The 14,931-nt window shown below is 48.5% G+C and overlaps 1 protein-coding gene across 3 annotated transcripts in view; it reads left to right on the top strand.

Moving 5' to 3' along the window:
- Positions 1-14,931, top strand: part of LOC135921796 (sodium-dependent proline transporter-like) — a 75,727-nt gene that overhangs the window by 54,113 nt on the left and 6,683 nt on the right. For all 3 annotated transcript variants that reach the window (XM_065456111.2, XM_065456112.2, XM_065456110.2), the window contains one exon: positions 8,408-8,507. In XM_065456111.2, coding sequence (XP_065312183.2) covers positions 8,408-8,507 — 100 coding nt within the window. The remainder of the gene's footprint in view (positions 1-8,407; positions 8,508-14,931) is intronic.

Below are 14,931 nucleotides of genomic sequence, written 5' to 3'. Positions count from 1 at the left end.
CGCGACGACAGTGGCGCAACTGGTAGGGAGAGCCCGCGTGATAGCGTATCGGGTGGCGTAATCAATTGCGACGGCTACACACTTGTTCCCAGAGTATGACGTGGGAAAGGGACCGAGGAGTTCTAATCCGACACTAAAGAACGGTTCCACCGGGATGATGATCGGCTGGAGATGACCGGCAGGTAGCACCAGAGGTGTTTTCCGACGCTGGCAGGGATCACAGGCCGCAACATAGCGTCGGACGGAGCGAGCTACACCAGGCAAATAGAAGCGGCGGCCGACGCGGTCGTACGCGCGGGTTACCCCAAGATGTCCTGCAGTGGGTGCGTAATGCATCTCAAAGAGCACAGTCTGTCGTAGATGTTTTGGCACGACAAGAAGAAGGTGAGATCCGTGAGGGAGGAAGTTCCTTCGGTACAGAATGCCGCCCTGGAGGACACATTGTCGAACGGATGCGTCGGTAGGAGTAGAGCGCAGACTCTCGATGAGTGCTCGCCGCGATAGGCCTCGGAACTCCTCATCGGCGATGTTAGCGAAGGCAGACACACAGGAAATGCCGTTGGCGGTACTACTGTCGGCGTCGTCAAGCTCGTCTACCGGGTAGCGAGACAGGCAGTCAGCGTCCTTGTGAAGTCGGCCAGATTTGTAGGTGACAGAATACGAATATTCTTGGAAGCGTAAGGCCCAGTGACCAAGTCTTCCTGTAGGATCTTTCAATGAGCATGACCAGCAAAGCGCGTGATGGTCAGTGACAACGGAAAAGGGTCGGCCATATAAATATGGGCGGAACTTCGCAACCGCCCAAATTAGAGCCAGACTCTCATGCTCAGTGATGGAATTGTTGCGCTCCGAGGGTGAGAGGAGCCTGCTGGCGTAAGCGATAATACGGTCGTTGCCGTGCGGGCGTTGTGCCAGTACTGCGCCAATTCCGTGACCGCTGGCATCAGTACGGGCTTCGGTAGGCGCAGAAGGAACGGAATGGGCCAGAACGGGAGGCGTGGTGAGAAGATCGATTAGATGCGAGAATGCAGAGGCCTCGTTATCACCCCACTGGAAAGGGGCGTCTTTTTTCAAAACCTCGGTTAGTGGTCGTGCTATGGCCGCGAAATTTTTCACGGAACGGCAGAAGTAAGAACGAAGGCCGATGAAGCTGCGCACATCCTTTACACACTTGGGAACAGGGAAATGCGTAACAGCATGGATCTTGCCTGGGTCCGGTTGCACTCCGTTCGCGTCAACGAGATGTCCAAGGACGATAATCTGGCGATGGCCGAATTGACACTTCGATGCGTTCAGTTGCAGACTGGCTCGACGAAAAACTTCCAGGACTTCTGAGAGCCACTCGAGGTGTATAGCGAACGTTGGGGAGGATACTGTAATGTCGTCCAAGTAGCACAGGCACGTGGACCATTTGAAACCGTGCAGAAGGAAGTCCATCATGCGTTCAAAAGTGTCAGGCGCGTTACGTAGACCGAATGGCATCACTTTGAATTGATAAAGACCGTCGGGTGTGACAAAAACAGTCTTCTCGCGGTCGAGATCGTCCATGCCAATCTGCCACTAGCTGAAGCGAAGGTCAATAGAGGAGCAATAGTGAGCACCGTGGAAGCAGTCAAGGGCGCCATCAATCCGATGTAGGGGATACACGTCCTTTCTGGTAACCCTGTTAAGGTGCCGATATTCCACGCAAGAGTGCCATGAGCCATCCTTCTTTTTTACCAGTACGACAGAAGACGCCCATCTACTACATGACGGTTCAATAATGTTCTTGGCAAGAATTTTGTGAACGTCTTCGTGAATAACTTGACGCTCAGCCGGTGACACTCGATACGGGCGGCGATGAATAGGAGGACATCGCCGGTATTAATGCGATATTTAACAGCTGTCATCACCATCATCAGCCTGGTTACGCCCGCATCCGGGCAAAGGCCTCTCCAATACTTCTCCAACAACCCCGGTCATGTCATAATTGTGGCCATGTCGTCCCTGCAAACTTTTTAATCTCATCCGTCCACGTAACTTTCTGCCGCCCCCTGCTACGCTTCCCTTCCCTTGGAATCCAGCCCGTAACCCTTAATGACCAACGGTTATCTTCCCTCCTCATTACATGTCCTGTCCATGCCCATTTCTTTTTCTTGATTTCAACTAAGATGTCAATAACTCGCGTTTGTTCCCTCACCCAATCTGCTCTTTTCTGATCACTTAACGTTACACCTATCATTCTTCTTTCCATAGCTCGTTGCGTCGTCCTCAATTTAATTAGAACCCTTTTCGTAAGCCTCCAGGTTTCTGCCCCGTAGGTGAGTACTGGTAAGACACAGCTATTATACACTTTTCACTTGAGGGATAATGGCAACTTGCTGTTCATGATCTAAGAATGCCTGCCAAACGCACCCCAGCCGATTCTTATTCTTCTGATTATTTCCGTCTAAGGATCCGGATCCGCCATCACTGCCTGCCCTAAGTAGATGTATTCCCTTACCACTTCCAGTGCCTCGCTACATATTGTAAATTGCTGTTCTCTTCCAAGACTGTTATACGTTACTTTAGTTTTCTGCAAATTAATTTTTAGACCAACTCTTCTGCTTTGCCTCTCCAGGTCAGTGAGCATGCATTGCAATTGGTCCCCTGGGTTACTAAGCAAGACAATATCATCAGCCAATCGCAAGTTACTAAGGTATTCTCCATTAACATTTATCCCCAATACTTCCCAATCCAGGCCTCTGAATACCTCCTGTAAACACGCTGTGAATAGCATTGGAGAGATCGTATCTCCCCGCCTGACGCCTTTCTTTATTGGGATTTTGTTGCTTTCTTTATGGAGGACTACGGTGGTTGTGGAGCCGCTATAGATTTCTTTCAGTATTTTTACATATGGCTCGTCTACACCGTGATTCCGTAATGCATCCATGATTGCTGAGGTTTCGACAGAATCAAACGCTTTCTCATAATCAACGAAAGCTATATATAAGGGTTTGTTATATTCCGCACATTTCTCTATCACCTGATTGATAGTTTGAATATGGTCTATTTTTGAGTAGCGTTTACGGAATCCTGCCTGGTCCTTCGCTTGACAGAAGTCTAAGGTGTTCCTGATTCTATTTGCGATTACCTTAGTAAATAGTTTGTAGGCAACTGACAGTGAGCTGATCGGTCTATAATTTTTCAAGTCTTTGGCGTCCCCTTTCTTATGGATTAGGATTATGTTAGCGTTCTTCCAAGATTCCGGTACGCTCGAGGTCATGAGGCATTACGTATACAGGGTGGCCAGTTTGTCTTGAACAATCTGCCCATCATCCTTCAACAAATCTGCTGTTACCTGATCCTCCCCAGCTGCCTTCCCCCTTTGCATAGCTCCCGAGCCTTTCTTTACTTCTTCCGGCGTTACCTGTGGGATTTCGAATTCCTCTAGACTATTCTCTCTTCCATTATTGTCGTGGGTGCGACTGGTACTGTATAGATCTCTATAGAACTCCTCAGCCACTTGAACTATCTCATCCATATTAGTAATGATATTGTCGGCTTTGTCTCAACGCATACGTCTGATTCTTGCCAATTCCTAGTTTCTTTTTCACTGCTTTTACGCTTTCTCCGTTCCTCAGAGCATGTTCAATTCTATCCATATTATACTTCCTTATGTCAGCTGTCTTACGCTTGTTGATTAACTTCGAAAGCTATGCTAGTTCTATTCTAACTGTAGGGTTAAAGGCTTTCATGCATTGGCGTTTCTTGATCAGATCCTTCGTCTCCTGCGATAGTTTACTGGTATCCTGCCTAACGGAGTTACCACCGACTTTTATTGCACACTCCTTGATGATGCCCACAAGATTGTCGTTCATTGCTTCAACACTAAGGTCCTCTTCCTGAGTTAAAGCCGAATACCTGTTCTGTAGCTTGACCTGGAATTCCTCTATTTTCCCTCTTACCGCTAACTCATTGATCGGCTTCTTATGTACCAGTTTCTTCCGTTCTCTCCTCAGGCCTAAGCTAATTCGAGGTCTGACCATCCTATGGTCACTGCAGCGCACCTTGCTCAGCACGTCAACATCTTGTATGATGCCAGGGTTAGCGCAGAGTATGAAGTCTATTTAATTTCTAGTCTCACCATTCCGGCTCCTCCACGTCCACTTTCATCTCTCCCGCTTGCGGTAGAAGGTATTCATTATCCGAATATTATTCTGTTCCGCGAACTCAGCTAATAACTCTCCCCTGTTATTCCTAGTGCCTATGCCATATTCCCCCACTGCCTTGTCTCCAGCCTGCTCCTTGCCTACCTTAGCATTGAAGTCGCCCATCAGTATAGTGTATTTTGTTTTCCCTCTACCCATCGCCGATTCCATGTCTTCATAGACGCTTTCGACATCATGGTCATCATGACTGGATGTAGGGGCTTAGACCTATACAACCTTCATTTTGTACCTCTTATTAAGTTTCACTACATGGCCTGCCACGCTCTAGTTAATGCTATAGAATTCCTGTATCTTACCAGCTATATTCTTATTAATCAGGAATACGACTCCTAGTTCTCGTCTCTCCGCTAAGCCCCGGTAGCACAGGACGTGCCCGCTTTTTATCACTGTATATGCTTCTTTTGGCCTCCTAACTTCACTGAGCCCTATTATATCCCATTTACTGCCCTCTAATTCCTGCAATAGCACAGCTAGACTCACCTCACTAAATAACGTTCTAGCGTTAAATGTTGCCAGGTTCATATTCCAATGGCGGCCTGTCCGGAGCCAGGGATTCTTAGCACCCTCTGCTGCGTCGCAGGTCTGACCGCCGCCGTGGTCAGTTGCTTCGCAGCTGCTGCGGACTGAGGGCCGGGGTTTGGTTGTTGTGTTCATATAGGAGGTTGTGGCCAAGTACTGCACCAGGGTGGCCAATCCTGCTCTGGTGAGGGAGTGCGTTAGCGGTTCTGGTCACCGGGATCAGGCCACACTCCAGGACTGTTTATGCAAGTTTATCAACACGCGCATTTTTTCCTTTATTTAACAGCTGTAGTTTGGGCCAAGGGACGATCGTTAAAGTAAAAAATATCGTCGTAGGAAAACAGAACGCGGTAGGGCTCACGAGCGTGCTCGGACGGCATGTCGGGCGCCATCATTTTCTGTAAGGCGGCGATGTTACAAGTTCTCGACTGCAATTGTAGAGGAGGATCGGCTGGATTGTTGTCTACTGCAATAGATGCTACTGAGTGATGCCCGAAGAAGCAAAGCTGGGCCGGAGACATGCCGCGTGGCAGCACTTGTGTCGTGAAGCCAAAGTTGACCACGGGCAGGCAGACGCAATTCGCCGTAATAAAGTAAAACTGTATGAGGTACTGTGATCACGTGTGTAAGGAGGACGTCTTCCATAGGAGCTGCGATGTAGTGACCGTCGGGGACTGGTGGGGATGACACTAAGTCTACGTTAGTCAGTGCCGAAGGTGGCAAGCGAACGAAGTCGGCGGAACTGAGGCGACTGGGGTGTGGTTCAGCGGGATCCAGAACAGGCAGGTCAAGGCGGAGAGTACAGGCGGAACAATCGAAGAGAGCAGAATGTGCGGAGAGGAAGTCTAAGCCGAGGATGATGTCGTGGGGACAGTGGGCGATGACTGTGAATAGCACGAAAGTGGAGCGATCGGCGAAGGAGACGCGGGCGGCACACATACCAATTACGGCGGCTGTTCCGCCATAAACAACACGGAAAACAGGCGTCGTGACGGGCGTGATTATTTTCTTCAGCCGGTTACGAAGGTCAGCGCTCATTACCGACAAATGCGCCCAAGTGTCTATAAGAGCAGACACCGAAACACCGTCGACTTGCACGTCAAGAAGTTTGAGAGGAGTGGGCAACGTCAGTAAAGGATTTGGCGGCGTAGGGAGCCATGCAGCGTCACCTCGAGGCGCTGCATCGTCTAGTTTTCTGGCTGGTAGCGGCGTCCGAAGGGTGTCGGCGAATAGGAGTGACGGGGCTGGGGAGAGCGAGATTGTCATCGTTGGGGCCAAGGCGAACGAGAATAGGGGCGGTTCGGCGCAGGATAATCTGCGGCGGCATTATCGGAGCGTGCGGCATAGGGACGAGAAGGGCCACCTGGGGGGCGAGAGTAGGCAGTATAAGTAGACCGGGTCGGGGAACTCCAGCGACTGCGACAGTGCCGTGAAATGTGCCCGATTCGACCACAGTTGAAACAAATGGGCTTGTCTTCAGCAGTGCGCCATTCAGATGGGTTGCGGAAACGTGGTGGGTAATAATATGCGGGACGGGGCGGAATCGAAAAAGCCGGGTGGGTATCAGGGCGATGGGCCGAGCAGATGGTGTGAAGACCCATGTTTGCGAACTCCTGGCGGACAACTGCCTGGATCAGGGAAACAGTGACCGCAGGTGCGTTGGAGGAGCTGGAGCCGAAGGCAGCCGGATAGGCGGCCTCGATCTCACGCTGGACGCTGGATGTTGTTGGGACGAGGAGCGTCGGCACAGGAAGATGCCGCTGGGTGTTGGGCAGATGGGCAAACTGCTGATCGATACGTCGGCTTTTAGCGAGTTCCAGGCGGCGGCACTCTTTTATAACTGCATCCACCGTCACCACGTTTTTTGAAAACGAACAAGTTGAAGCCGTCATTGGCAATAGCTTTTGAGGATGCGGGAAACCTTGTGTGACTCAGGCATGTGTGCGTCAACTTTGCGGCACAGAACCAAGATGTCCTGAATGTACGTGACGTAGGGCTCTGTTGACGTCTGCACATGGCCGGATAGCACCTTCTGCGCGGCAAGTTGGTGACCGTAGGGGTTGCCGAAGTCTCAGAGCTTTTGCTTAAGCGAATCCCAACTGGTGAGCTCATCTTCGTGCGTTCGAAACGAAACTCAAGGTGTGCCACCAAGGTAAAAGACTACTTTGGGTATCATGATAGGAGGGTCCCACTGGTTATTGCGGCTGACGTGTTCGTACAGGGTGATCCAGTCCTCGACGTCTTCCCCATCTTTGCCCGAGAGTACGCCAAGATCACGAGGATCGGGGAGAGCGATGTAGGTCGTCGAAGTGGCTGCGGGTGTCGGAGCCGGCTGAACCGAGTGGTCATCACCGGGAGCCATGAAGGAAGGCTCGACGTACCGTCCACTGCGAAGCTCCGTGACGAGGTACAGGGAATGTCCGCCTCCACCATATATGTTACGTAGGTAGACGCAGACTAAATGTTATATACAAGTATATTTACAAGGAAATACGAACACAAACGACAAGACGTCCTGGTCCTGGTCTTCTGCGCCTTGCCTTTACCTACTTCAAGCATGAACCAACTAGCCCAAGCAAGAGTTTTACTAGAAGTATCAGTTTGCCTCGTTTTACCTAGACGGTGGATTCTTTCGGTTCCCTTGATTTTGATCTTAAGTATACCGTCTAAAATCTTTTCGACCAGTTCGAGAAGCATGTCTGCTGATTCCTTTTGTTGTTCCTCAACACCGTACATGAGAAGGGTGGACCGATGGCTCCAGTTTTCCAGAACCTCGACTTTCTTTCCCATAGCCGTTAGGCTTTTTCTAAGTTGGATATTCGTTTATTGTTCTCTGAGATCTGTTTTTGAGTGCCAGCTATATTTTCAAGTTTCTTGTTAATTGCATTAGGTCTAGTGTTTGTTATAGATTTTTCTTTCTTAATTTGTTGAATGTCCCCTGCAATTAGATTTAACAGTTCTGCTATGCCATCTAGTGTAGGGCCTGGGTTCAACTCAACGTCTCCACCCAGAAGTAACAACATGCGCAAGAAAACAAACAATTTGCAAAAGGGTTCGCGAAGCGACCATGGGCACGGCAGCAGAATTATGCAGACGTCATTACTACGAAATGACTTGTCATAGCGTCTGCTCACCTGTAGAATAAACAGGAACGGATTTGAAGGCTGTATCTTTGCGATGCTGCCGTGCCCACTGCCAGCTGTTACGTATGCGTCCTGCTTTATAGGGTCGCTCCATGCTGTCGTTATCGGTGATCCCAGCATATCTGTCGATGTAACACCAGCGCCATCATGGTAGGACCGGTAGCTTTCGTCGACTGAGGCTAGGTGCATCAGCAGATCCCTGTCGCCAATAGAAGCAGCTCGAGACGATGGTTGTAGATCGTAGCACGCCGGTGTAGGGCCCACGGGGACAGTAGGAAGCCTATCTGTAGAATAAACAGAAACGGATTTGAAGGCTGCATGTTTGCGATGCTGCCGTGCCCACTAGCTGGACTGTGACATGGGGCCTAATTCAATATGAAGTCGCGATTGGCAAATACCTTAAGCAAGTGCGCGGTTGTGTATTGCGGAAGAAATTCTGCGTACCAAAAGCACCACCTTCAGTTTCGAGAAAACAAACTGACAGACTCTTCCGTCTAATGGCCCAGCCTTCGTGACCTTGTCCAATAAACTTACACGCTTCTCAAACTATTGCAGAACGGCTTCTACATGGTCCACCTGCTCGACGCTTACGTCGGCGGTCTGGCCGTGCCCATCGTCGCCCTCTACGGAATCGTTGCCGTCGTGTGGATATACGGTGAGTAAACTTGCAAACACAAGTGGAGGCTCAGATAATTGAAACTGCCCGCAAATGTTTCTTTTTTTAATGCATTCGTATTCGCCGGGGGGCTGTCTGTCTATCCGCACATATATCTAGCTCTTTAATTGCTTTCCCGCCAACTTGGGTGACCGGGCTCGGGTCGTTTGGCATGTATAGTCATGCACTGCTATTCACTTGGATGCCAGCTTGGGCCGCTGGCTATGCCTCACTGGGTATGTGCCGGTCTTCCATGGCAGAAACAAAGATCATCCGAAATTTCTCCGGGGGCGGGTAGAATCGAACCTGCGTAATATACAAGTTCTGTCGGATGCGCACGAGCGCATTTTGCAGCGGCGCCGCCAAATGTCGCAGCGCGCTAGAGAAGACCGGCTGCATGCACGCCTCGCATATGTGGCGCGCCTCTTCAGTACGGTGAGTCGCCTAGCGCCAGCTATCCTCATGAGCCACTTTCTTCTTTTTTTCTCAATACTGCTAGTCTCGCGTGCGACGAAGGCACAGTACTATACACACAACCAATGGTCTACATTAAAGAATGCTATTCTCAACAATTATGAGAAATAATAAGGCAGCTAATACAACATTTAATTCTAGTGCAGATTATTACCAAATGCCGTTCTCGGTTAAAGCAGCAGTGCACGCAGAATTGACACAGTTTCTCTACACATAATCCACACAATACAACGTAGACGTCAAGTAATGTTAGAAAAAAGAAACACTGCAAGTGGTTTTTATCAATTACCCCCTCCATCATACTGGAAAAAATTGGCTAGTGACACACGGTTACTAATACATGGATCAATGCTTTTGCGCTCCTGAACTGCAGGCGAAAAGAAAAGAATAAAGAGTCATCACGGACATACTGAACTCAGTGAAAGTGTAAGGACGTTGCTGAAGTGAAAGTACGAAACTGCGAAAAGGAAATATATTTTTGATGAGTCAATCTTGAACTAGTTATGAATTAACTGATGCAAAAAATTTTATGGGATTTTAGATGCTTGCATTATAAGATTACCAAAGATTAACTGCGGCTCTACGCTAGCCGCCATCGCCAACGTGGAGGATAACGAAGCGTAGATTAGTCTACATTTCATGCCTTCGAACACTATTGTTTTGCTTTTTTCATCCTTTTTTTCTCAGGTGATTTTACAAGCGGAAGCTTAACGCGTACGGCGATGGCTGGTTCTATTTAGTCATTCTCTGCTTGCATTCGGCTGCTTTTACGAACATTGTGGTGAACTACAGTTGTCCGGAATAGGAAAAACAAATTACTCATTTTGGCTACTACTCTCAGAATAGTTAAACTAGCGGCACACTATAAATGCTTCTTGTCTTTTAGTGCATTAAAGGTGTATTATTAACTTAATTAAATCAATTCTTACGCGCCAAAACCACGATTTGAATATGAGACACACTGCAGTTCTGGCGGACTTGGCATTATTTTCATGCCCTGGAGTTCTTTGACGTGCACTTAAACCGAAGTACGCAAGCGGCTTCGCACTTAGGCCCCGCCACACCGTCGCGGATGGGATCTGCGCGACAACCTGGCGTTATCAGCGCAAAGCCAGCTGTTGATTGCAACGCTAGGGCAGCTTTGAGCACCTCCACAACGTTGCGCGAGACTCTAACGCCAGGAGAAGGCGCGAATGCCACGAATACGAGGACCCCGTTTGGTGACAGAGCATCTCGTCGCTGCAGTAGTGCGTGCGATTTCCGCGTGGCGCCGCTGCTGCCGACGTGTACTGCGTCGTTTCAACTGGAAGAAAGCGGAAGAGAAAATTCCTAAGCACGGGGCTAGACGAGGTTCCCGTTAGGCTGAATAACGAGCTAGGACCAAAAAAGTAAGGAAGCTCTGGTGAAAGCATTGGAAAATAGTTAAAAAGATACACGATTACCACACAGTTGGCGACAAAATAGAATGAATTTAAAAAGGCAAGGGGGAGAAATATAGAATTCACTCGTATAGACCGTTGACCATTACATCGGTAATTTACAGGGTAGCAATGCAGGCAATCAAATTAAAGCTTCAAGCTTGGGCAGATAATAATGGCATTCTGGGAGAACTTCAGAATGGCTTCAGAATAGGTAGGCGTTTAGATGATAACTTATTTGTTCTTACTCAGTGTATTGAAATATCAAAAGTAGAAAGCAGACCATTATATGTGGCCTTTTTAGACATTGCAGGGGCCTATGACAACGTAGATTGCAATATTTTGTGGGATATTCTGGAAGGGGAAGGCTTAGGTGACGATTGTCTACATCTTTTGAGAGAGATTTACCTAGAAAATACCGTTTGCGTTGAATGGGAAGCGATGAGGACCGAGGAGAAAGTTCATATGAACAAGGGACTTAGGCAGGGGTGCCCTTTATTCCCGCTGCTGCTTATAATGTACATGGTGAGGATGGAGAGGGCGCTAGAAGGAAGTAAGATCGGGTTTAATCTCTCATACAAACAGGCGGGTACAGTAATAGAGCAGCAACTCCCAGGTTAATTTTATGCGGACGACATTGTGTTGCTAGCTAACAAGAAAAGTGATTTGCAACGTCTGCCTAATATCTGTGGGCAGGAAGGCAACAATTTCGGTTTGAAATTTAGTGCTAAAAAATCAGGTGTTATGGTATTCAATGAAAACAGCAAACAGGCAGTAGAGATACAGGGCCAGGAAATAACTCGGGTAACAGAATATAAATACCTTGGTATATGGATAAACGAGGGCAATAGATATATGAAAACACAGGAAAAAGCAATAACACTGAAGGGGAAGAGAAATGCAGCCGTAATGAAGCAGTGAGCGCTATGGGGATACAATAGGTACGAGGTGCTCCGAGGTATGTGGAAAGGTGTAATGGTTCCAGGACTTACTTTTGGAAATGGGGTTGTTTGCTTTAAATCAGGGGTACAATCAGGACTCGATGGGAACCAAAGGTCAGTGGGTCGTCTCGCATTGGGTGCTCACGAGAAGACTACAAATGAAGCTGTGCAGGGTGATAAGAGCTGGACTTGTTCTGAAGGGAGGGAAGCTCGCTGTAAAATTGAGTATGAAGAACGGCTGAGGAATATGGAAAAAAGTAAATGGGCTGGGAGAGTGTTCAGGTATCTGCACAGGAAAAACATTGATTCACAAGTGCAGGAAAAGAACTAGGAAGCTTACCAGCAAGTATGCGGCCTGTAGGGTGGGCAACACAGCAACAAAGATCAAGCGAAAAGTCAGAGAGGCTGAATTAATCTCATGGGTGGCGACAATGGAAAAGAAACCTGCCATGAGTAGCTACTTGAGAGGAAAAAGCGAAATCCGGAAAGAAACCATTTATGATAACTCAAAGGGAAGCTCATTATTTTACGAAGCGAGATCGGGATGCCTTAGAACACGCACCTATAAATCGAGATATAAGAAGGAAGAAGAAGCATGTGCTTGCTGCGGTAAAGCTAGGGAAACTATGGAACATGTTTTATTGGAATGTCAGAACGTCTACCCAGCGGTCGATTTAGGCACCACTGGCCTCCTTGAAGCCCTTGGGTTCAGCGGGAGCAGTGGAAAAAATAAACATCTCCACAGTAGGCATTAGTAAGAGGCGATTGGATGATTGGCGGAAGAAAAGTAGGGAAACGACAAAAGACGGGGACGCACAAGAAACACAGTTCGCAATAGCGGGTCAGAAAATTTGGGTGTGGTACTTCGTAGTGTTTTTTTTTCCTGTTTTTATTGTTTATCCAAGGTAGGACATGAGGCAGTATAATAGCAAGAGCTTGGGGGCGCAACCAACACCCCGTTCCAAAGGGGGACGCTCATAACATCCATCCATCCATCCACTGCGGGAAGGAGCCGCGGTGCCAGCGCTGGCGTTCGCAAGCGCCACTCTGTGCTTAAAATCGAAAATCTTGTCAGAGTTCGAAGTTAGCCAAGTATCGGTGGGCCGGCTGGCTTCCCACGGTAAAACCCCGAATGAGGCAGTACAGGGTAACATTGGTTGGGCCTTTTTTGAAGTCAGAGAAGCGCAGAGCAAAATTAATTTTGAAGAAAGACTCAGGAACGCTGGATGAAAATAAGTGGGCAGCTGAAGTGCACAAGTATCTTTACCTGAAAAGCGTTGACGAAGAATGTAGGAAATGGTCAAGAAACGTTGGCAAGCAAGTACAGGGTAATTTAAACTGTAAGTAGACAACCAGGATTCATCAAAAAAAAGAGAGAAACAGAGACAGTGAATTGGATGCAAAGAATTGAAACAAAGAAGGACCATGGATGTTTACAAGAGTGAGAAGAAATAAATTGGAAGGGAAAATGTGTACTCTAACACAAAGAGCAGTCAATGTCTTGCTATTTGAGTCTCGAGCCGGTTGTCTAAGGACAAAAACATACCGGAGCAAAAAAATATTCGGAACTAGATGAGGCATGCGCAAGCTGTAGCAAACATCCGGAGACCACTGAACACATCCGAATGGAATGCGAAAGAGTTCACCCAGTCACAACCGTGGGTAACGTACGCATTCTAGAAGCGTTTGGGTTTAAAGTGGACGGAAGCGTCAACCGATCAGCAGTCGCAGCAAGCAAAAGAAGTTTACAGTATTGGTCGAAAAAAAAGCAGGGAAGAGATTGAGACAACCGGATCTCTTACAGTCATTGGTAGCTGTACAAGATAGATTATGAAGCGAAAAAAAGAAAGATTAAGGAAATTGGATACAAAAAAAATGCTAGACAAAAAAAGCCGTATAGCATGCCTGACTAAAATCAAGCAGGCTATTTGTCAGCGCTCCGTTTCAAAGGGTGGGGGGGGGGGGGCATTAAACCATCATCATCCCCTGCAGCAGCACCAGATGTCCCTGCATGTGCGCAACAATCCACTAGCTGTCGCTTTCAGTCGCACTCCCAGCGAAAATCTGACTACGAGTTTTAATCGTGCACATACAGCAATAAGTTGAAGAACACGCATAAGGTGTGTACAAGCTGGCACATTAGTTCTACGGATATCCGCAAAAGGGAAAAGTTTCATGAAAAGTAAATTTGTTATTCACTGGCACGAAGCTAAAAAAAATCGCCCAAGAATACTTCATAAACGGGGAAGCTTTCTGAAAAACTGGTTCAATTTGCAGCATCGTGGTACCTATCGGGCGGACGGTATTCCTTTCCAAGGCTATGTTACCGGCATGTGCCCACCAGGAAATGTTCTAGTGCGTGCGCTGCACCAACGGGGCCTCGCCTGTGACCCGACGCGGCAAAGCTGTGCGCACATAGTTACACCTCTCGCCGCTCTACGATTCAGAGATTCCATTGACTCATACTTGTTCAATAGAGAATCCAGCCCGCGTATCAGTAAAGAAAGTTTCTGCGCTCTAACTATACTGATATCTCCTACCACCGTCAACATGGACACAAACACCCAATACGAAGCGACATACAGCAATGGATACACGCCGACCCTATTCCCCAAAACATGCAACCAGACCACAACAAAGAACGCAGGAAGGCACGAGCCACCTCCCTCATCAAAGCTTATGCCAACACTGCGGGCGTCACCTTCGTTGACGTAGCTGAGTACCAAGATGGACGGCGCTTTGCGGCGCTTACCACAACAAGCGGCTTGCTCCGACATGCTGCCAGCATCGTTACCCAAAAATGCCGAGACGACCGAGGAAGTGATCATCGCCCTGGCCACTCTTGACCCAGCCTGTCACACCATAAAAAGCGATTCTCGCGCAGCAATCAACTACATCAAGAGACGCATTTCTCAGAAATCACTCCGTATCTTACAACAAGCCCCACATTCGTCTGAAAATGAAATCACCCTCGTCTGGATCCCAGCGCACGCCGGTGTTGTCCACCCGCACTTCACCATCCTCAACGAGGTTACACACTCCGTAGCACGAGGACTAGTCAACCGTGCCAGAGACGGTGCAGGTGCACCCGCAGGACGCGACCCGCCTCACAAGATACAACGACCTTGTGAAATAATTTTACCTCGCAAGAACCTACCGCACCCCTCACCGCAAGTTAAAGAGCACAGGCAACCACCCTTCACCTGTTACAGACCAATACATACCCTCCCTCACACGCTATCACATCATATACCACGACATCTACCCGAGCCCGACGTGCAAGATCTGTAAAACTCAATCAGCAACACTCCCCCGCATGCTATAGGAGTGCAACATCAAAACCCAGACCTTAATCCCGTGACCCTCTCGCTGAGATGGCACGCCGCATGCGCAGCTCCGGTCTCGACGACCCAGCGTAGGCCTGCTGGGCGACCCAGCAGGCCTATGAAGCGGCGAAGAGGCAAGACCTCGATGTCCCATCGTCGGAGGCCTAGGCCCAGCCGACTAAACTGCTGGTGCTCATTAAAGTTCACTCTCTCTCTCTCTCACTGTCATCATCATCAGTTATAGTTACGCCCACTGCAGGGCAAA

Source organism: Dermacentor albipictus, chromosome 6 (assembly GCF_038994185.2).
Source record: "Dermacentor albipictus isolate Rhodes 1998 colony chromosome 6, USDA_Dalb.pri_finalv2, whole genome shotgun sequence".
NCBI lineage: Eukaryota > Metazoa > Arthropoda > Arachnida > Ixodida > Ixodidae > Dermacentor > Dermacentor albipictus.
Note: the sequence above shows the minus strand (reverse complement) of the source record. Positions and strands in the feature narration are given on the sequence as shown.